This window comes from Bos javanicus, chromosome 9 (genome assembly GCF_032452875.1).
Source record: "Bos javanicus breed banteng chromosome 9, ARS-OSU_banteng_1.0, whole genome shotgun sequence".
In the NCBI taxonomy this organism is placed as follows: Eukaryota; Metazoa; Chordata; class Mammalia; order Artiodactyla; family Bovidae; genus Bos; species Bos javanicus.
The window spans coordinates 102,762,458-102,786,456 of record NC_083876.1 but is presented as its reverse complement, the minus strand read 5'-3'; the positions used below and the strand labels follow the sequence as shown (position 1 = coordinate 102,786,456).

The 23,999-nt window shown below is 51.8% G+C and overlaps 1 protein-coding gene across 2 annotated transcripts in view; it reads right to left on the bottom strand.

Moving 5' to 3' along the window:
* SMOC2 (SPARC related modular calcium binding 2) overlaps nucleotides 1–23,999 on the bottom strand; it is a 158,075-nt gene that overhangs the window by 37,394 nt on the left and 96,682 nt on the right. For both annotated transcript variants that reach the window (XM_061428586.1, XM_061428587.1), the window contains exons 8-9: nucleotides 9,499–9,685; nucleotides 2,177–2,259 (exon numbers count right to left, since the gene is read on the bottom strand). In XM_061428586.1, coding sequence (XP_061284570.1) covers nucleotides 2,177–2,259; nucleotides 9,499–9,685 — 270 coding nt within the window. The remainder of the gene's footprint in view (nucleotides 1–2,176; nucleotides 2,260–9,498; nucleotides 9,686–23,999) is intronic.

Below are 23,999 nucleotides of genomic sequence, written 5' to 3'. Positions count from 1 at the left end.
CTGTCATATGAACTAAGGAAGGTCTGGGTCTCTAACTAATGAAGACCAGAGCTTGACCGCACATTCATTAATGGCATTGACATTATACAGGCAAAAAGCACACACAGCTTGAGATAGAGGTAAGGCAGTTTCAGATTATCAAAAAGAAAAGTGAGCACCTCAGAGACAAAGAGCAGATGGCCTGAAGTTTCAGTGGTGTGGTTAAGACGGGCGAAAGGGCGGACAGTCGCGTGATGAGTCTGCTAACCCTATTCTTCCCTGTTAAAAAAGCGTGCCGTCCACTGGCGCTGAACCAGATTTCAGGCCAGGGAGGGGGCCTGAGGACACCCCTGGGCGCTCCTCCCGAGGCCGAGACACACAGGCGTCACTCTAGGAATCTCCTTCAGGGGTGTTTGCACCTTCAGGGTCTCTCTTCCTGCCCTTTCTCACCGTCGCCCGCCAACCCTGCCCCAAGATCCAGAAAGCACCCTGATTCGTGAACGTGCACCCCGGCGAGCCGGCGAGCACTCACACAGAGCCGTGACGTCAGAGGCCCTCCACCTGCCCTGGAAGGAAGGTGAGGAGGGAAGTGATGAAAACCTGAGACCAGCGGCTCGGGGTGAGCACCGGGTGGGGGCGCGGTGGTTCTGACACAAACCAGACCGGGTCCCACCCTCCCCGCCTCCTCTGTGTCCAGCACCTTTGCTCCGGGCGTCGTTGGCAGGGTACGGAGGTGGTCGGATGACCCTCCCGTCTTCTCTGCCTCTGCTCACGGGCAGAGAAACATCTCCAACTTTCAGAATCTAAAACTCTCTTTATGGATTCAATGAAAGTACACATCAGGCGACGGCGACCACAGAATTTGTCTAAACAGCAAGCTCTCCAGGCCCCGTGTAAGACCGAGATCCAGCACGCACCCTAAAGGAAAGGTGCCGGGGAAGAGATTCTCATGGTCTCTGAGGCTTTGACGAAACAGACACCATCGGGAGGCATTTAAGGGGAAAAAGAAAATGGAAATGAAACAAAACGGCAATGACCTTCACAGCATCCTACCGATGCCACTGAACCCACCCCCGACGCAGAGGTTGGGTCTCTCACCCCACGATCTCATCAGACGAGCCGCACGGTGGTAACCCAGCCGGGAGGCCGTGCCCCTCAGCCAAGTTCAAGTGCACCTCAACACCTGGAAGAGCCCCGTCCAGGCGGGACTTCAAGTCAACACCTGGAAGAGCCCCGTCCAGGCGGGACTTCAAGTCAACACCTGGAAGAGCCCCGTCCAGGCGGGGCTTCAAGTCAACACCTGGAAGAGCCCCGTCCAGGCGGGGCTTCAAGTCAACACCTGGAAGAGCCCCGTCCAGGCGGGGCTTCAAGTCAACACCTGGAAGAGCCCCGTCCAGGCGGGGCTTCAAGTCAACACCTGGAAGAGCCCCGTCCAGGCGGGGCTTCAAGTCAACACCTGGAAGAGCCCCGTCCAGGCGGGGCTTCAAGTCAACACCTGGAAGAGCCCCGTCCAGGCGGGGCTTCAAGTCAACACCTGGAAGAGCCCCGTCCAGGCGGGGCTTCAAGTCAACACCTGGAAGAGCCCCGTCCAGGCGGGGCTTCAAGTCAACACCTGGAAGAGCCCCGTCCAGGCGGGGCTTCAAGTCAACACCTGGAAGAGCCCCGTCCAGGCGGGGCTTCAAGTCAACACCTGGAAGAGCCCCGTCCAGGCGGGGCTTCAAGTCAACACCTGGAAGAGCCCCGTCCAGGCGGGGCTTCAAGTCAACACCTGGAAGACCCCCGTCCAGGCGGGGCTTCAAGTCAACACCTGGAAGAGCCCCGTCCAGGCGGGGCTTCAAGTCAACACCTGGAAGAGCCCCGTCCAGGCGGGGCTTCAAGTCAACACCTGGAAGAGCCCCGTCCAGGCGGGACTTCAAGTCAACACCTGGAAGAGCCCCGTCCAGGCGGGGCTTCAAGTCAACAGCTGACGTCACCCTTCTTGGTGTCTCGTGGACACTCACGGGCTTTTTGATGAAAGAGAACAGCCATAACACATTTCAGTGAATGCTATTTGTAATAATTACAGGGTTAAACTCACTGCCTCTCTTAATTAGAGATCATTCTTCACAACCAAACTCGCTTGAGCCCCTTCCCCCGCAAATCTGCAGGAAAGTGCAGAGCGGCGGCCGAGGAGCCCGGCCCAGCCCGGCCCACTTACCTTGGAGCTGGCGGCTCTTGTACAGGTCCCGCGTTCTGGCCGGATGAGCCCTGGCCGTGTTGTCGCATTTCGGCTGCTCGTACCTGGGAGGAGGGGAGGAGAGAGACCAGCTGGTTTGAGCCTCTGAGGCGGGCTTGCCTCGGATTCCCGCTCACTCACACAGCAGGCTGCCTGGGCCCTGGGACACACGGGGTGTCTGGCCATCACGTTGCAATGTCCAGGATGGACCTTTATTGACCTTGCAACAACTTAACATCTTCTTCACAGTCCATAAGGGCACACACGACACCCCAGGCTCTGTCTCTCAAGCCAGTCTCTGCAACACGTCCTGTGCAGCGGACGCACCGCCCCAGGACCAGGCAGGGAGGGGTCGGAGGAGGGGAAACGCCAGCATCGGCACCAAAGTGGGGGCGGGGGGCACAGGCACCCATCCCTACCCCAGAGAGAGCAAAGCCGCAGAGGGAGCCTCAGGCCTCTAGACAGACGCATCACTCAAGGACCAGCACGTCCCCAGCCTTGCTCATGATGCTGCAAAAGGTTGCTTCCCTACGTGTTCAAACAGTAAAGTAAGAGCTCCGTTCTGGCCCCTCAGAGCCGACAGGAACTGGGGGCCCTGACGTCGAGCAGGCGGACAGGGTGGCTGCGAGTTACTTCAAGTCAGGGAGCAGGCGCTCCGGGGACCCCAGAAAGGACCACCTGCCAGGTGCGCGCCAGACCTCGGCCCAGGTGGACAGCTCGCGAGCATCCCCCGAGCATCCCCCGCGGGGCCTCCCTCCAGGCTCTTCATAAACGCCCCTGGCGGGGAGGCACGGGCAGCCCCAGGCCACCCGGCTAGTGGGGATGCTGACAGTCCCCGAGGATGCCTGAGAACCTGCCCTCCAGGGTACCTGAGGGAGCCGCGGGAGTCGGGAAGGCTTCCTGGAAAACGTTAACAAGTCGGTGCGGATCTGGGGTGGGCGCAGGGGGGACAGTCGGGTTCCGGGGGCCGCTGACTCTCAGGGAGTCAACAAAGCCCCCTCGATCCTCACCCCTCCTGCGGCCCAGTGTCCTTTCCACACTCCCAGAAGGAGACACGAGATCGTGCTCACTTCACAGGGATATTTCTGACTCATATTTCCCACATTCCTTGTCCTCCTACCCGAGAAAATGAAAGAATGAGGTTTCTCTCCAAAGGGAGAGCTTCCCAGAGGCCCTTCCTGGGGCCCAGGGAGCCGGCTGGCCATGAGGGGTGCGTCCAGCCTGGCTGAAGCAAAGCCAGGGCACCGCGGGCTCCTCCGGCCCTCAGACTCTGAGCGGCCTCTTTGATACCAGAAAACCTAGCACCCCACGCACGCTAACTTAATATGCCTTTTGAAAGAGTTGTTTTTGAAATTAAAACATTCCTGACACACTTTGGAAAACAGTCACATTATCACGTTTTCACCACAAGCCATTAACACACATTCTTTGAAATGCAGTGGGGTTCAGTGCAGTTGGCATTGAAGTCACGTCACGGGAACGTGAATGGGGGTGAAGGGACCCGTTACCCACCTGGCGTCCCCTCTCACACCTGGGGCTGTGACAGGCAGGTGAAAGCCAGAAATTCACCAGGGGAACATTTGAGAAAGAAATTTCATAACTGAGAGATGGCTGAGGGCTCGCTGTTACGCCTGTTCAATCTGGGGAAACTGAACCTATGCTCAAGACTGAACACTGTTGTTTCAGACTCCAGGTGAGTATCCGTGAGGCTTGGGAGGTTGGCATTGGTACCCACACTAGAGCTGACACCTTCACAGCCAGCAGCCTGTGAAACGCCAGCTCCAGGGAAAGGACACACCAGGTCCCAGCTCCTGACTGAGCAGTCCCCGCCGGGGCCAGGACTCCCAGGGAGGCCGACCGACCAGCCATTCCTGGGACGTCTCGCCTTCGAGAACCTCAGGCACGGGCTGCTTTGTGTGTTAGGAAGCTGACTTTTAACACAAACCGTGTCCAGCCTGTGAAAGGCTCAGAGCCAACACGCAATGATAAGAAACCACATCACTGCCAACTCCATTCTGAATCTTGAACCTCGAAGCAGCCTGGGAACTGGCCACACTGCACGGTCATCCTGGTTTTGCTCCAAATTTGGGCAGGAGGTCTTAAGAATCCCAGCACTGTGCTTACATTAAACCATGTATGTTTAAAGGGCAGCATTCCGCTCCTTTTAGAAGAATACCGCTCAGTCATCTCCGACTCTTGGCAACCCCATGGACTGCAGCACGCCAGGCCTCCCTACCCATCACCAACTCCTGGAGTTCACTCAAACTCATGTTCATCGAGTCGGTGGCGCCATTAGCCATCTCATCCTCTGTCATCATCCCCTCCTCCTCCAGCCTTCAATCTTTCCCAGCATCAGGGTCTTTTCCCATGAGTCAGCTCTTCTCATCAGGTGGCTGAAGTACTGGAGCTTCAGCTTCAGCATCAGTCCTTCCAATGAATATTCAGGGTTGATTTCCTTTAGGATTGAGTGGTTTGATCTCCTTTCTGTCCAAGGGACTCTCAAAAGTCTTCTCCAAAACCAAAGTTCAAAAGCATCAATTCTTCGGCACGCAGCTTTCTTTAGAGTCCAACTCTCACATCCATACCTGACCGCTGGAAAAACCATAGCTTTGTCCACAGGGACCTTTGTCGGCAAAGTAATGTCTCTGCTTTTTAATATGCTGTTTGCCATAGCTTTTCTTCCAAGGAGCAAACGTCTTTCAATTTGCAGAAATGACTATCTCAAGAAACACAATCGATGCCTTTGAAGACTCCGATAAAACCTGTTAAGTTGTGTTGACATCCATCACCACCCTTTTCAATGGTGTTTGTTTTAACTTATTTTATGTAAAAGAAGAGCATCTCTTGATTTTCTGGTTGCCCATCAGATCCCAGGCTCTCTGCCAGGGAGAAATTCGATTTCACATTCACACGGCCAGTGAGACGTGTGGGCCTGCGAGCCGGGAACAGGGCCCTCAGGCAGGTAAGAGCCGCCTTCGGCCTGATGCCAGGTGGACAAACCCTCATCAGCCGTCAAGAAAGTAGGAGAGAAATCCCTTGGTTCTGCATACTAATATAGCAGCTGGCAGTCAGCCTGGTCCACGCTTAACCCAATAGCTCGCGCCAGCTCTCCCCACCATCAGTTAGCGACCAGGTGGGAACCTGCCCCTCCTCCCAGATCATATCCCACCACGCGCGGCCTGGGCTCACACAGGGGCCCTGGATCCAGCTCATGGGGGCCCAGGATCCAGCTCATGGGGGCCCAGGATCCAGCTCACGGGGCCTGGGATCCAGCTCATGGGGGCCCGGGATCCGGTTCACGGGGGCCTGGGATCCAGCTCACGGGGGCCTGGGATCCAGCTCATGGGGGCCCGGGATCCGGTTCACGGGGGCCTGGGATCCAGCTCACGGGGCCTGGGATCCAGCTCATGGGGGCCCAGGATCCGGTTCACGGGGGCCTGGGATCCAGCTCACGGGGGCCTGGGATCCAGCTCATGGGGGCCCAGGATCCGGTTCACGGGGGCCTGGGATCCAGCTCATGGGGGCCCGGGATCCGGTTCACGGGGGCCTGGGATCTGGTTCACGGGGGCCTGAGATCCGGTTCACAGGGGCCTGGGATCCAGATCACAGGGGCTCGGGCTTCCGCCTGCCGGTGGTCTAGACATCTCAGCCAAGAGGTCAGTTTTCACTCAAAAAGGCAGAGGAGCCAGGAGAGGCACCAGCGCCCGGCTGGACTCATGGTTCGCCCTGATGACTGTCCCGTCTGGAAGTCTGCCCCGTGGCTGCTCTCTGTGCTGTGTGTTCACTGCCCTTGGTACAGGCCCGAAACAAAGTGTGTCCTTTGTAATGTAGTTTCCGGGCAGGATGGCACAGGAAAGAACCAGCTTATAAAGACAGTGCACTTTATGTCTTCTTACTGTTTGATTTTTAAATTATTCTTCCCCATTAGAAAATACAGAGAATGATTGGTGGAGGGGGCGTGAACTGTCTACCCAAAAGTAAATCATAACTAATCTCCCTAATTTCAGAAAGCTACAAGAAAATAGCATTTATGCGACAGACAGTATTTAAATAGTAACACAGAAGGCTTTCTGCAACCCTGCTGTCCTTCACAGTAGAAGCAGGGCTGTGAGAGGGCGGGGGAGGCTCACACATAAGATCAGATATGCCTTAAAGTTGATGATTTTGACTGACTTCCCAGCATGTAAGACTCCCTAGAAATCAGTTTAACCCAAATCCATTTTTTCTTGCTACTGATGGGTTTAGCCATAGTCATATGATCCAATTATGGCCAATAATCCATGAATTTAATCCGCCAGGGGACTTTTAGGAAAGCAGACTCAGCTCCTGAGAGAGACAGGCTGTGTGTCCTCTGAGAACATGGTGTCTGAGTGAGATGCCCGGATCCCTGAAGCCGTCTTGTGACCACGAGGGGCGTCTGTCCAAGGGCAGTCACAACACAATGAGGACGTGAGAGGAAAGTTTCGGAGACTCCGTGTCCTTGGTGGTGTCAACCAGTCACAGGACCCACTGAAAGGGGACTCGTCCGTCTCCGCACTCGTCTTCAGGTCACACGGTCCCTCGATGTTTATGCCCATTTGTAAGATTTATCGCTGCTGGAAATGAAGAGCTTCCTAATCGATACAGCCCCTCTTGCGGTCAAAACTGAACAGATCCTGGCTCTGAGACTTGCAATGTGGGGGCCGCATTCACCCTTCCAGACTGCCACCTTAGCCCAGAGACAGCATCAGCTTGCTCCTCAATTCCTCAGGACCTGACTACAACGTCAACATTTTGGGGAGCCCCCAGCCACTCCATGGAAGTCACACCCCAACATTCTCTGTCTCCATTTCCTCTGTTTTCTTCCAGCACAGCTGTCGTGGGCCAGCACATTGCTCACATTCAGCTCATCTGCTCACGTGTTCTGCTTACCGTCCCTTTCCCTCCATCAGAACGGAGGCTCCGTGAAGCCCATATTTTGGTCTCTTTTGTTCCCTGTATGTCCCCTAGGGTGGCATCTGCAATGTCGAGGGGTTCAAGCGTTTGGTGAATAGAAGGTGAATGGATACAGGGCAGGGGCGTCTCTCGGAGCTTTCAGGGGTGATACAGGGCGGGGGTGTCTCTCAGAGCTTTCAGGGTTGCACCCTTTCCGTGCTGAACTCTGTCACAAGTACAATCCGCACTGCCTGGCTTTGGGCGCCCGGGGGTGGCCCTGTCCATGCCTGGGTGCTGATCGCTGGGGCCTGGTCTGGCCAGGTAGAGTGAGGGGAGACACACGGAGGAACCACAGGGAAGAAAAGCCACACCACGTTGTCAGGGCCATGTGATGCTGCTGGAAGCCAGGACAGAGGCGAGGCGCAGAGCAAGCTGGTGAATTGGAGATCGAGAGAGGAGGAGACGAAAAGAGGTGGACAGGGCCTGTGGACTGCTGCGGCCGCCACGGGAGGAGCCCCGTGGGACGTGCAGATGCTGACACCCCCAGCAGGGCACGGAGCCCGCACGGGACCCCACTCTGCTCGGTCACGTCACCGCCTTGGTCCTGACAGTGTCAGGGTCGCGACAGCCAGCATCAGGCAGAATAGATGAATGAAGCACAAACGGGAGAAAACCCACACCTCTAATCTGAAGCATCTCCTCCCCAGGATCTAATCTAAGTCTGCTTCTTGAAATTCAAAGAAGAGGGAGTCCCTTGCTCCTGCAGGCAAAAATAGGGGAAACGAGACCGTGGTGCTGGGCTCTGATAACATCTGGGCAGAATGAAAGCAGGCTGGATGCCGGGGTCGGGGGAGTTCTCTTGTGTTTCCCGTCCAGTCGTAAGGTAAGTGTTCGGGGGTTCTTTGGGATAACGTGCTGAAGCTGACCTCACCCTCTGGGCCCATCTGTACAGGCCTGGCCTTGACAGGGTCGGGACTCCATTGGCCAGCGCTAAGGGAACTTCCAGTGGCTCATGCAGCCCAGCCTGGGGAACAAACCCCCCAACTTAATGCACCGTCCACAAGCCAGAGTGTGAAGGGCGTCCAGAGGTCACTCTCCAAGAAAGGTTTCTCAGAAAAGAGCTCTCCCTGCAATACACATGTGCTCAGGAACCAAAGAAGCGATTTCACACACAAAACTGTGGGACGATGTGCGTCCTCTTCAGGTTTGAAACCATCTCCTACAACTGCCGCGGAGGGAACCCTGGCCCCTGTCCTGGACACCCCCATCCCCACGGCGGGGCCCCCACGGAGCCTGGTCTCTCTGATGAACCAGACAGGCTCCAGGCGTGCCTGGACCTTTCCATCAGGAGACAGCAGCTGCTCACCATCCCTCCAGCTCCCGGAGTCTGTGCGGTGTTTCCCCATCCACACACGTGGCAGTCACACTTGAGAAACTGGGGAAGTGTCTTAGGAGACATAGGAGTGCTCACACCTCAGGGCTGCAGAGGCAACCAGGCTCATTTCCCTGTATGTAGAAGCTATTTTTATGGGCTTCCCTGGCAGCTCAGATGGTAAAGAATCTGCCTGCAATGCAGGAGACCCAGGTTCAATCCTTGCGTCAGAAAGATCCCCTGGAGAGGGGAATGGCAACCCAATCCAGTGTTCTTGCCTGGGAAATCCCATGGACAGAGAAGCCTGGTGGGCTACAGTCCACAGGGCCGCAAAGAGTCAGACACAGCTGAGTAACTAATACGTAGAAACTATTTCTGTATCAATGTGTGAGAAGTCAAAGGTCGAGGCATGTAACCAACAGCTGCAGAAACACCCTCACTGACACTCACACCATTCCCGTGATCAGGGAGCAGGGCTTCTGGTGCTGTCACGAAATGACTTGCTTTGCTCAAACTCACACAAAACATGAGTGAATAGGTTGGGTTTTGTTTCGAACCCTTGACCTCAGCACTCTCTTTTTTAGCGGTGACTTCAGGACACAGATACCCCTGGACTACAGACAGCCATCTGGGCAGCCAGCCCCTTCACCAAAAAGAGGCTGAGGCGACGAGGACACACTCTCAGCACCTGCCCAGCCAGCCGGACGTCAGAGCCATCCTCCCCGACCGCAGCCTGCGTGAACAGGATGGGAGCATGCCCTGCCTAAAGCGTCAAGCTCCGGTCCTGTCAGGGGACACTCTTCCCGGGCCTCGCGCCCACGAGCATTAACGCTGAGCAGCAGGTGAGCTCAGGCCTCGGGGCCTCGAGTCCATGGCAGGCGGGAAGCCTGCGTTCCAGAGCTTACCTGGTGGACGTGCCAGGGATGGGGCGGCCGGTGTCCACCATGGGCGTTAACGCTGAGCAGCAGGTGAGCTCAGGCCTCGGGGCCTCGAGCTCACGGCGGGCAGGAAGCCTTACCTGGTGGACGTGCCGGGGATGGGGCGGCCGGTGTCCACCAGGACACACCAGCAGTAGCCCGTGGACGGATGGCACTGCACCGGCTTGTAGAGGCCGCCATGGGCGCACTCGGGGATGACCACATTGTCGTTCTTGGGCTGCCTGGCCTCCTCCAGGGCCGACTGCTGTTCCTGGTCGCACGAGGACACTGCAGTGAGGAGGAGACGGGAGTGAGCGCCTGGGAAACAGGGTGGGGCCGGCCAGCAGGGTCCCCGCGCTGCTGTGGCGGCAGGGTGGACAGCTTCCACAGGGGATCTGATGTCCTTGGGCTCCCAAGGCCATGGGTAGGACCCGGACCCCAGCGACAGCCATGGCCCTCTGCTCTGGGTCCCCAGATGGAGGGAGGGGCTGGCAGACACCCAGTCCAGGGCCACTGAGCACCCCCAGGAGGGTCCCAGGTGAACATCCCCCACCGCCGTGCCCTGCCCGAGGGCTGCCTGAGGCCGAGGCTGCAGCGTGTCAGCCCCAGAGGCTCCGCTGCAGTGCTTGCCAAACAGGCCGCATGCCCGGAAATCGGTCAAGAGGAGGAGGAGCCGCGCCAGTCGGGCCAGCGTCGTGGGCGGTGCAAGGCGAGTGCTGAAGCTCGCCCGCAGGAAAGCCACTGAACAGTGAACTGAACAGCTAAACTCAGAATTCTAAGCACAGCGTTTCAATGCGTAGGGGCTTCTGTCTTCCTACGTTAATAGATCCCGTTTCTTTTTTGCATTTAGATGTGAGGTAACTTAGATCTAGGGAGTCCCTGGGTCGGGAAGATCCCTGGGAGAAGGAAATGGCAACCCACTCCAGTGTTCTTGCCTGGAGAATCCCAGGGATGGCAGAGCCTGGTGGGCTGCCGTCTATGGGGTCGCACAGAGTCGGACACGACTGAAGCAATTTAGCAGCAGGAGCAGCAGCCAGCCCTTAAAAAGGTCTGGCGAATCACAGGCAGACCATAAAATCGTGAGATAACTCATAGTGACGGCATTATTAGTGAGAAACCAGCTAGATTTTTCTTACTCTAGTGAGTCCATTTGCACCAAGAGGACAGTCACGCACGTGTGCTGCTGTGACTAGTCTGCCTGCAGACTGCATCGGCAGACGCTGCTGCGTGTGGACCACGGCACCCCTGCTCACGTCCACAGGTGAAGGTCACCTGTGGGTCCCCCCCTTGCTCCCACTCAGAGGCACGCATGGAGCTCCCTGCCAGGCTGACCTCAGCCTCCTGGCGATGGACAAGGAAGGCGGGGGCCGTATGGCCATGAGTCCAGGTTGATGTTCTGTAGGATGAGCGCGGAGCCGGAGGGGGTGGGGTGGGTCTACATCTCACAGGTGTTCTGTAGCATTTAATGAGCAAGAGGGAGGGGGGAAGACAGGGCCCTTGGATGAGGGCTTGCATTTCTGTTCCTAATAGCAAGCACCCTGGTCCCCGAGACAGAGAAGACTCTGGGTCCTCAGCGTCCGTGGAGGAGGCCCAGGCGCTGCCCTGGCCACGGCCACGGTCCTTAGGGCAGCGTGTGGTCTGTGAGCATCTGGGCTGCAGGGGCTACGGGACCCTGAGCGGTCGGCCACCCCCTGCTCCCCAAGGCGTCCATGCAGCTCTATTACATTCCCCGTGACTTTGACTCTCCGGAGGCGGATATTTTTGAGGGGAGGGTCTGTAAGTTAAGAATCGTAACTAGCAGAGCTGTGGCTGTGAAGCAGGTCAACATCAGGACGGGGCACTGGTTTCCCTCGAGCGCCCCACTGTGTGGTTCAGCACACTCGGCACACACTGGCTGACGAGCGTCTCTCTAGGCGCAGCTCCAGTGCTGACCCATGCGCGCAGCAGATGCTACTTCAATTCCAGCTCATCGCTAATACGTACAAATAATGAATGCCGCTGCGTTTCTTACAACAGCACCACCCACTTTCTTCAAAACGCCATCCTGATTGTTTCCTATAATCCCTGGACTTTTCTGTAGATTCTAGATTTCACCCGGCAAACAGTTGCGGTGGTGCTCAGTCGCCCAGCCATATCCGACTCTTTGGGACGCTGTGGACTGCAGTACACCAGGCCTCCCTACCCCTCACCAGCTTGAAGTTTGCCCAAGTTCAAGTTCATTGCAAACAGATACATAAATCAAACCCACCCCTGTGTTACCCGGTTATCTTAACGAGGCGTTGGCTCCAACTGTAACTGGGAAACTGGCGTGGAGTCACAATGACGTGACTCGTGTTGTTTTCTAAAGTGACAGATGCACTACTTTAAATCAGACTGAGGCGGGAACCAAGAAGGATGCAGGCTGAGCCACGTGTTTCCAGAGGCAACTGGGTCCTGCTCTTAGCCGTCCTTGGAGCGGCTGGCCCGTTCCTAACTGGAGCCCCACACTCAGGAGACTCAGCTGACGCAAGGGCTTCTGTTCCAGAAAGCTCTCCTGGAAAACACATTGCTTACTTTAATGTTCACTTGGCCCTTTTTCAGAAGTTTTGTTAGTGAACAGAATTTATGGTGTGATTGTCTGGGCACAAAATGCGTTTCATGCTCCATCCAAGGACATGCTGTATCTATAGAATGGGTTCTGGAAAATTCTTGAAATGGCCCTTTTGAGGATTTTACATCATATTTGAAGGCTCATCGTAAGCAAAGTAGGATTGATTAAATTGACCACCTCTTAAAATTTGCTGAGACTGTTGTAAAATATGGAAGATATTATTGCCAAGTCAGAAGAGATTTGTGTTTGTTTATATAAACATCCTGGCTGAAGTTAGAACTGTTAACTTGTACAATTTTATTTGGTAAACCTGGCTCTGTGTGGGGAATTCAGTTTCTCCTATGGGAGAAATGCAATTACATTTTATGGCCATATGGAAGGAAGTAGATCTTCTTTAGTCTAATTCACGATGGCCCTAGGGAACTGAAGCTAAAGGGTGTCCCATCTCGCTGTTTAAAAATCACCCTCCTCACTGGGACAGCTGAGCTCTGCCCCTTCTGGTTCCACGGGGCCACACAGGATGGCAAAGGAAGATGCTCCTGGTGGGGGGGGGGGGTTCTCTCAGCACAGATGCCCTGCTCTGCGCAGGACGTCAACTGCACTGGTGGAAGGAGAAGGAGAGCTGACAGAGGGATATAAACCAGCTGTGCATCCCGGCACTGGGGACTTTCAGTCCTGAGACCTGGGGATCAGGATTCTAGGGCACAAGTCCCAGCCACGTTTCAGAAAATCATCAGTGAGGGCCCATAACACAGGAGGAAAGGAGGACTCACAGGGCAGGAGGAAAGGAGGACTCACGGGAGGAAAGGAGGACTCACAGGAGGAAAGGAGGACTCACAGGGCAGGAGGAAAGGAGGACTCACAGGAGGAAAGGAGGACTCACCACACAGGAGGAAAGGAGGACTCACAGGGCAGGAGGAAAGGAGGACTCACAGGAGGAAAGGGCACAGAATGGGGGAATTTTTAGAGAAACTGGAAATGAGAGAACTGATTAATGATGGAGGAAATAGGAAAGAAGGAAGGACAGATGGTCAAAAGGAACTGGCGGCATAAAGGGGGGGATGGGCTGCAGACCTCGTGACCAGTGTGTGCGGAGGCAGAGACCCCTGCTGCTGGCTGATGGTCCAGGGCCACAGAAGGGACCAAGGTTGCAGTTTACAATAATGACCTCACTGAAAGTTCGCTTTGAATCCATCGCAAAGAATGCCCATCAATGGATGAAAATGAACTTTGAGATTCTGGAAATAATTCAGCAAGAAAACAAATAACCAGTGCTCACAAACTTCAAATTATAACATCCATTTTAACAGGTTAGATGAAAATATCTATGCTTTCTCTCCTGTTCAGACAAGACTGGGTGTGTTCGGGATGGTATGGTCATAGATGTCTTTCCTATTCAGAAGGGCTTTTGCTATACAGGTTTCTCTTGAATTAAATGTTGAGGAGTTAATGTGTGAAGGAAGAATAAAGAGATAAAAGTGAACGCAGTGTAGAAGAAATTTTAACATGAGGGAATTCAAAGAAAGGTAAGGCACTGTATCTTCTGAGCAAGACCGCTCAGAGAGAGGTCCCCTTTGAGGAGTTTGCCGTGGCAAAGGAAAACTGAGAGATTATTTAAACTGATGGTTGGGTCAAAGAAAGATTTGTTTTCCTAAGGAAAGAAGCCTGAAACATACTTTGAGGAGAAATAAAAGAAAAAGATGTTGCAGTGAATGAGGTTCTCATTCCTGGAGAATTAGAAATTGAAGAGAAAACACGTGAGGCCTGGAGACTCCAGGAGACACCAGCGTCAAGTCTTACGGGCAAAGCTCAGGTTCTGGACTAGGGGACAGACTGGCTGCTCTCCAGCCTCGAATTACCAGCCTTATGAGTTCCAGCAACATTCTCGCCTCACAGATTCCACACCCCGCACCGCGACTGTCTCGCCTGCCTCTCAGTCACCATGGCTGCTGGCGTAATGCCGGCCAAGTGGCAGGCTTCTAGGACACTGCGAGGTGTTACTAATAATGAGCAAAAGTTTAACACAGCCCCTCCAACAACAACAACAAAAAATTAGACGCAGAAGCACAAAGAGTAAAAGCTCCTGTAAAGAGCCAGAGTCATAACCCAAAGAAAACTTTATGTGTATTTAATACCATACATATTTTTAAACCACATCTTTTTCCTATAACTTCTTGTTTCATTAATACAACACCCAGGCTTATGCTACATTGTCCTACGTACCTGAACTATCAAGTCAAGGTGTATAACAAAGCCTCGGGGAACAGATGAGAATTAAAGTGGATCAGACTTCAGCTGCAGATTCTACACATTTTGTGTCTGGTAATAGAGGGGTCTGCTCAAATTTCCAAGTTATACATGTAACTCATCATGCCCCCAGATCTCAACATTCTCTACGAAAGGATCGCTTTCTATTTGGTGTATTAAATCCATTCTCACCTGAGCCTTGGCTTTGCAGACATATCTCGATGGCTGTCTTCTTGCTCCAGCTTAACTAACCTCCTGATGGTACTGTTCGCACACAAACATGTATGAACTCTTGACTATGATTATGGTGACTGTGCTGTACTTTCTTCTGTGGCAAATTTGACTTAAACTTCTCTAGTTCCAAGCAGCTGTGTTTGTGCCTTCTCTAATGCTACAAACTTTTCGATGTTTTTGGTTTTGATATCCATCTCCTGGGCTCCTCATCGTATTTTGAGCAGACTTCTGAGATGCACTTAGCACTTTGGAAATAGTCTGCCTCAGTACTTTTTCACATATATATTAGACTAGAAACACAAGTACAATTCCAATTTGCTTGTATCAGTTCTAATAACTCATATAACAACTCTGTATTTTTAGAAAGCTACTTCTATAAATTTGGTAGAATGTCCATTAAAATTAGTTTATCTTCCAAACTAGCAAATTTTAGTGACTTAGAAAGTATTTGACAGATTGTTCAAATAATCTGACAACCAAAGGGGATTAGATGACAATAAGTAGCCACCAGACATTTATGAACTTAAAGGGGGGGGACCTCTTAAATGAAGATCTCTTTAAACAGAGGATGCTTGATTTTAATATGATGAAGCCTGAAGCATTTTTATAGGAAGCAATAACAAACCGCACACATTTTAAAAGCATGATCTTCAGATTCGGCCGCATTTCAGAAGGACGCCCGCTGCAGGTATCGGTTTGTGCTCAGTGTCCCTGCTTATGGGCTTCCCTGGTGGCTCAGATGGTAAAGCGTCTGCCTGCAACGTGGGAGACCCAGGTTCGATCCCTGCGTTGGGAAGATCCCCTGGAGAAGGAAATGGCAACCCACTCCAGTATTCTTGCCTGGAGAATCCCACGGACGGAGGAGCCTGGTGGGCTACAGTCCATGGGGTCGCAGCGTTGGACACGACTGAGCGACTTCACTCACTTCACTTCCCTTCCCTGCTTATGAGCTTCTCATTAATATTCAGTTTTATGTTTCACGTTCCAACAGGTATGAAGTCTGGAGAACACACTTCAACACACTGAAATATTTGAACGTGCGTGTGTTCCAACCCCCATGACCATCACCTGGACACAGGACTCTGCCCCCGGAAGTTCCTCTGGGTCCGCTCGCCTCCTCTTGAATCTGCTTCCTTTGCTCTGTGCACTGTGCCAGGACTCCTCCCCTCTGGCCACAGTCCCTGCTACAGCGTCACTCCTGTCGAGTGTTGTGGGGAGAGTGTCACCCAGCTGCAGGTCGACTGTTCTCGGTATTAGTTAAGGGACTGGTCCCTTTCCTCACATGATAATCTGCTCTTGGAACAGTCTGCTTCCCCAGACGTGCCTCGTTTCTCGAGAACTATAAAATCACTTCCCAGCAGCAGCAGCATGCCTCGGGACGCCATCAGAAATCACTGCAGGTGTGGACAGCATGCCCAGACGCAACGCTCGTGTCCACTCGTGTCTGACGGACACTGGCAGATGCTTTTCTCTTCTGACTCTTGTCTCCTTATTTATTCTCAGGTAGAGTCATGCAGAGGCAACTGAGCGGATTTAATTTTCAAAGTCAAAGGGTTTTTATTTAATCCTCTGGTAATCCTTCCAGAAACATGGCTGCACAGTACGAAATGGAGATGAACAGACTGAGTCCCGCCCTCCTCGCCTCCTGGCTTCAGGAGATCAATCACAGAAATGAGGAATTACCTGCCAAACACCACCACCCCAGGCTCCTGCCTCCCAAGGTGGGCAGAGATGCTGACAGCGTAGCGTGCGGGCGGGCTTACAGAGAAGGATGACGAGCCTTGCAAATTTGAAGCGATTATTTAAAATGCTGAAACAGTGTTCATAACTCGCTTAGACGTTGTGATAATATTACACCCTGAGAGCAGAAGTTTTCAGTTACAGTCACCCTATCTGGCTTTAGGCAGAGAAAACTGGGTTCTCTTTTATTACAGTGAACTTCTTCATCAGTTAAGTAGCAAAACTCTCAGAAAATGGGGATTAGAAGAAAATCTTCTCTAACTGGTAAACAGCGTATTTTTTTCTGTAGTTAACCACACGCTTAGTGATACAAGATTGAATGCTATCACTCTAAGATGGAAAAGAATCTCATCTCTGCTATTTTTCATTATATTAGAGGTCCTGGGCAATCCCCAAAAAGGTAAGGAAAGGATAGGAATAAAGATTGGAAAGAAAATGTAGAACTGTTTTTAATCACACATGACAGAAATGTGCACATATAAGGAATTGAAACACCTGTAGAAAGAAACTGCTAGAAATAATAAGTGAATACAGCAAGTGATGTACAAAATCAGCAGAATCTCCGTAGACTAGCACGGAGGACCAGAAGATGATTTTAAGCGACATTTGCAATGACGTCAAAACATAAAATAATCAAGAATAAATTTAGGAAAAGACATGGAAGAGATTGAAAACCAAAGGGCATTCCTGAGAAAAATAAAGGGAATATGCTTAAACAGAGAGAACAGTACCACATTAATTGATTAGAGAACTCACTAATGTTGTCATGTTAATTCTCCCCAAATTGATCTGTGAACTCAGAATGATTTCTATCAAAATACTAGGAAGGTTTTTCGTAGAAATTTGACATGTTCTAAAATGTGTATGAAAATTCAAAAGACTGAAATATCCAAAGCCCTCTTCCAAAATAATAAACTTGGAGGACTAATGTCACCTTACTTGAAAAGTTACTGTAAAACTGCTTATCTAGACAGAATGCTATCCAAATAAGGATAATTAAACAGATTGAGGAGAAAGAACAAACTGTTCATAAATAGATATAGAAATGTATGCTCAACCGATATTTTACGAGGCACCAAATCAATTCAAAGGGAAAATCGTTTCAAGGACGATTCTAAACAATGGGCTACCTATACGCCAATTTAAACAGAAAGCCTGACTCACATCATACACAGACCTTCATCTGAGATAGACTGTTCTCAGATGTTCAGTCACGTCCAACTCTTTGAGACCCTATGAACTATAGCCAGTCAGGCTTCTCTGTCCATGGGATTCTCCAGGCAAGAATACTGGAGCAGGTTGCCATTTCCTCCTCCAGGGGATCTTCCTGATCCAGTGACTGAGCTCGTTCCTCTCACCTCTCCAGCACTGCATGTGGATTCCTTACCTCTAGCACCAACTGGGAAGCCCCTGAGATAGAGATGTAAACAAAAGAGCTAAAAATATGTTGCCTTCACGGAAGGTACAGTAGACCATCTTTGTGACGTTAGGTTAGAGAAGGAGTTTTAGAATAGACACAGAAAACCCTACCCACAAAAGAGAGATCTGGTAAACTGGACATTATTGATATAGTTTAAAACTTACACTCACCAAAAGATACTATTAATAAAGTGAGATGGCAGGCCCCAGACAGGAAGAAAATGTTCCTAAAACACATACATCTGACAAATATTCAGGTTATGTCAATGAACCCTACAAATCAATTAGAAAAGACAAATAATCTAATATAAATGGGGCAAAGATTTGAACAGACAATTCAAGATGAATAATAGGCATGTGAGAAAATTCCTAGGCATCCTTGGTCACCAGGAAAATGCCGTAAACTCACAGGAGGTCCCATGGTGGGCCCGGGAGAGGGGCCTTAATGACCCAGACCAGAAGCGTGCAGGCTGGTGAGGACGCCCAGCCGAGGGCACCCTCCTGCATCCCTCACCCAGTGTGACATCTGCTCCAGGGCTTCAGTTCAGTTCAGTTGCTCAGTCATGTCTGACTCTTTTCGACCCCAGGAACCACAGCACCCCAGGCCTCGTTGTCCATCACCAACTCCTGGAGTCCACCCAAACCCATCCATGTCCATTGAGTCGGTGATATCATCCAACCATCTCATCCTCTGTCATTCCCTTCTCCTCCTGCCCTCAATCTTTCCCAGCATCAGGGTCTTTTCCAATGAGTCAGCTCTTTGTATCAGGTGGCCAAAGTATTAGGGCTTCAGCTTCAGCATCAGTCCTTCCAATGAACACCCAGGACTGATCTCCTTTAGGATGGACTGGTTGGATCTCCTTGCAGTCCAAGGGACTCTCAAGAGTCTTCTCCAACACCACAGTTCAAAAGCATCAATTCTTCTGTGCTCAGCTTTCTTTAGAGTCCAATTCTCATATCCATACATGACCACTGGAAAAACCATAGCCTTGACTAGACGGACCTTTGTTGGCAAAGTAACGTCTCTGCTTTTTAATATGCTGTCTAGGCTGGTCGTAACTTTCCTTCCAACGAGTAAGCGTCTTTCAATTTCATGGCTGCAGTCACCATCCCTGGAGTAAACAGAACACGCGTCCCCAAGGGGACAAGTGCAGGACGCCCGGGCCAGCTTCACTCTTGTGAAATGAAGATGCCTCCTGCCATATCAATCAACAGGACTGTCATAGCCATCAGTGACTCTGGCCTCCAAAGGTGAATGAGGGCTCCCCAAACTGTGATCCAGCAGATTCTGCCACCCCACCTCCATGGTGATTGCTGAGGAGCTGGGAATACAAGAAGCTGTCATCTGCGGCTCCTTAGGGTGAACAGGAGACAGGATGGGCCCAGACAGCTGAGGTTCACATGAAAGGGGAGAATTCAGCCAGCCCAGAGGCTTGTATCTTCCCATCACAGGACGCTAAATTTCTTTACTTGATATCTGATCTATGATGTTCAAACTGCCTGCTCCCTTTGTTGCAAACTTATATACAGCCTGACTCCCCCTTCTGCTTCCTTGGAGCAGTTTTCTCAGAGATACTGAGATGTAGGCTCCTGGGCTCAGAGTTCTAAACATTCCCACCAGATAAAGTAACTCTCTACTTTCAGGTGTGACTATATGTTTTTAGTCAACACTCTCAATATCCCCCAAACGTTAACAACTAAAATAGCCACTTACTGGAACAGGCACAGATCGTGGTATATGCATACAATATACAATCCTTCATATAAACTAGAGGAAAAAATGGGTAACAATTACAGCCAACAAGAGTGAATCTCAAAGCTATTACAATGATTAAAAGCGGCAGAAATCAGGGGTTACACGGTGCTATCACTTCATTTATAGACAATGCCCGCCCAGAGAAAGGATCCTTGAGTGATGGAAATTCGACAGTAGTTTCCTCCCAGAAGACGCGACCCAGGAAGGGTCCAAGAGCATGATGCAAGGGGGAGCCTCCTGTCCTGGGGTGGGTGCTGCTGGGGGGGCGCATGCGCCACAGCCCACCTTACTGTGTGGACATGTTCCCAGCAGACAGACACCTAAATGACACGGAAAGGCCCTTTTACTAAGAGTAAAATAGGGGTCCTGGCTGGTGTTACTTGCTCAGTTGTGTCCGAATTTATGAAATTCCACGGACTGTAGCCCGCCAGGCTCCTCTGTCCATGGGATTCTCCAGGCAAGAATTGGAGTGGGTTCCCATGCCCTCCTCCAGGGGATCTTCCCCACCCAGGAATCGAACCCAGGTCTCTTGTCTTCCGCTTTGGCAGGCAGGTTCTTTACCACCAGCACCACCTGAGAAGTCCCTTACATAACACGCACTGTTGGTGCTGCTGCTGCCAAGTCGCTTCAGTCGTGTCCGACTCTGTGCGACCTACATATAAAATAGGTAACCATCAGGGACCCACTGTATAGCACAGGAAACTCTACTCTATGCTCCGTTATAACCTAAATGGGGAAAGAATCTGAAAAGGAAGATATATGTATATGTATATGTATGTGTACGTATAACTGAGTCACTTTGCTATACACCCAAAACTAACACAGCCTTGTTCAGCAACAAAACTCCAATAGTAATAATAACGACAAGGTAATAAGGGTCTCGGGCCTCTGAGTACTGACTTCCTGGGTAAAGACACGTTTTGCTGTGAGAACAGAGCGTGCAGAATCTGCTCGGGTCCCATGTCCTGTGGGCACGCGTCTGCTCTGCAGGAACGTCTAAGCTGCGGGCAGTTTTCAGACAAATCTGCTGCAGACAGGACCAGTGAGTCCACCCGCCCCCAGCTTCCTGGGCCCAGCCCGTGGGTCCCGCTCAGTGCTGTCTGCTGGTCGGGCTCCTGCTGCGTCAGCTGCCCTGCAGCACCGTGGAACCAGTGGGGCAGTTTGTTCGCCGTCGGTGGTGTCTGCCCAGCCCCGTTACCATGGCAGTCACAGCCTGGAGGTCCCAGAAACGCATCGCTTCCTCATCCGATGCTCATGCCCATCCTGAGGGTGCTTCTGCCTCTTAATCGTCCCACTCAGGATAACTATGCCCTCATGTTCAGGAACAAATGATGCTGTGCTGGCCAGTCCATCCTCTCTCCCCATCGCCAGGGGTTTGCAGCTCCTCCCACGCTGGCAGGGGGTCCTCCCTGTGCTGTGACTTTGGGCTCAGACATAGGAACTGCATGGGGGTGTCTGCAGGCATTAGACAAGCTGGGGCTGGACACCTGGCTGTGTGTGGACTGTCTTCCTGGGCCGTAGGTGCTGCCGGGAGAAGGGCATTCCCAGTGTCTCTGCTCAGGCTGGGAGGATGAGACACGTACGGGGCAGACCCAGGCCCACGTGCAGCCTGGAGCCTCCCAGCGGAGCCCAGCCAAGATCAGCAGATGCATGAGAAGTGCACACTTGTCAGTGATGACAGCTAACACCCCGGGGCTACTTGTTATGACGCAGTAGCTGTCTGATACAACAGGCAGCCTGGGGTCAGCCTCAGAGGGCAAAATCAACATCGTCCATTTTCTTTGCATCTCTTTATAGCATTTTCAGGATTGTCTCAAAAAATACTCCTGGTCAAACCACCGAATGTCTTGCTTCTGCAGGCATTTTGCTTCTGCCTTTCCTGTGCACACAATCAACGGCACAGGTTCAGTTCTCAGCAGACACCACAGATGAGGGGCTGGCCTTCACATGAGGAAGCAGCTGCAGAAGGAGTATCCACGGCACGTAGTGGGCTGCAGGGCAGCAGGGGCCAGAGCGGGGGCCCTGGAGCAGGTAAAGGGATTTCCACAAGCAGCAGAAAGCCTCGTAAGTGAGTGCAGGGTCAGGTCTGTGCTTTAAAGCCCTGGTGGCAAAGCTCTCAGACGAAGGACCGGTTCAAGACTGTCTCTGGTCCCTACGCGGGACAATGAGGGCTTAATCTGAGGCCACCAGACACGCCTGATAGAAAATAACGAACCTGACCGTTAGTAACCCAGGTAAAAATGCATGGGGAGTGGCTGGCTCATGTTATGTTTGGCAAAAACCAGTACAATATTGTAAAGCAATTAGCTTCCAATAAACAAAAATTGAAAAAGAAAGAAAGAAAGAAAAGAAACACACAGGAGACAACACGAGACAATGACGACTTGCTGCCGAAGTGAAGGGGGGATGCCTGCTCCCCTGCGGGGCAGCGGTGTGGTCCCCCCAGAGGCGCTCGGCGGTGCGGCCCCCCCAGAGGCGCTCGGCGGTGCGGCCCCCACAGAGGCGCTCAGCGGACGTACAGGCAAACCCTGTCAGGACCCTGAACCAACAGGAAGACTGGCACCTTCACACTGCTTGTGTTAAAAGGTGTATGAATGCTGTCGGGGTTCATACAATGCACATGATTTCCCTCACTACACCTACCTGCTGTGTGTGATTACATGTCACTTAGTCGGTGGATACTAAAAGGTGAACTGCTACAGACAATGGAGGTCTGTGAAGTATTCTGAGGTTTAGAAAGGACTTCACATATAAAAACATTCTGGGGATAAAATCATAAACAACCTGCCAAGTAGGATCCACTTATAAACAGCACGTGAGTTTTACACACAGCAGAGGTTGGAGACTGATAATTATAACATTTAGTGGGTACTTAGCCTACATGTTTTTCAGGTATTAATTTACTTAATCACACCATAATGGAAAAGACTGTATACATTCAGTTATATGTTATGTAACTGTATACATATAACTGTATATTCAGCTATAGAACATATAACTGAATCGCTTTGCTGTAATTCCGTGAAGTGTATTCACTGTCATCGTTTTGCAAACTCAGTCACTGAATCAGAGAAGGTGAGTTACATTCTCATCCATGCCGTCAGGATAACAAGCAGCAGAGACTAGGTTTGAACTGAGCCATCCTGGCCCCAGAGTCCTGGTCTGAGGCCAGGCCCAACCTCTTAGAACTGATTACTTAACTCATACACATGTTGTCTCCATCAGTCATAGAACTGTTTGCGGTTCTGGCTACCTGGTGCAAAAGCCGACTGATGCTGGGAAAGCCGAGGGCAGGAGGAGAAGGGGGTGACAGGATGAGATGGTTGGAAGGCATCACTGACTCAGTGGACATGAGCTTGAGCAAGCTCCAGGAAACGGTGAAGGATAGGGGAGCCTGGCATGCTGTGGGTCATGGGGTCGCAAAGAGGTGGACACGACTTAGTGACTGAACAACGAGCAACAAATTAAAACACAGGTGACCAAAGACAGAAATAAAATAAAAAGAGTTGTTTCCTTAGAGTTTGACTTCGTAGAAATGGGAGACTGGATGGGGGAAGACCTTGATACTTAGAGTTCTGATGGAATATAACTATTCACACACCCATTTTCAGTAAAAAGTCAAACTGGTATTCATGGAGCAAGGTTTTGCCCACTAAGGGCACACGTTTAAGATGGTTGTATAATTAATTCCAATGAAAGACTTTTAACTTTAGCTTTTTAACCCAGGATTGTTGCCATAACGCTTACAGGCCCTGTGAGCGTGGGACCCAGATTTCTGCACATTCTCCTTCAATCCTAGTAGTAACAGAATGGGGTATACACATTACTATGTGTATGTTACCAGTGAGGAAGTACAGGCTCTGAAAGGCTTTCTGTCTCAGAACAGCAGAGCCAGGAAAGGCCGGTGAGAACTCACCCACGGCCCCCTAGCCCCCCGTCCTTGGAAGCCACACACAACGCCTGTCCAGGAAGATCCAAAAACTGGTAAACAGGTAACATGGGAAGCCCACAGTCAAACACATGTTTCCAAAAAATAAAGATTTGGATGCTATTCTTGGATACAGTTTCTTTGGAAAGAAAACAGTGACGGGTGTCCATTCTAGTCGATTTCTTCCCACATTTATTCCCATAGCAACAGACCCAAGTAACCATTTCCAGCCTGAACATGAGACCCAGACCCCAGCGGTGGGGGCGGGGGAGGTGGGTAACAAGTGTGGTGAGTCCCGGTGAAGACCACCCACCCCAGAATGACCTCGGAGCCCCTGATGGTGACCGGTTGCAAATCACACCCCTTCCCGTCCTCTCTCTGCATCTTCTGGATTGTTCTGTGAGTGACGATCACATTACCCCACTCTTCCCTCCACATGGACCCTGATGCTCCTGATGCTTCCTGGAACCATCCCTACACACACCACACCGCCCTGGCCTCCGCGAGTCTCAGCAAGGCCCCACACGGGAGCGTCTCCGGCCCCTGCCCACAGACCCGAGGCCCAGGCCAGCCCTGGACACTGACCCTCTCTCTCTCTGAGACAGCATCACCCGGTCCTTTCCTCACTCACGGAACCCTTAGCGGTCAGCAAGGGATAACGCTTCATGTGGCCAAAAACACGCTCTAA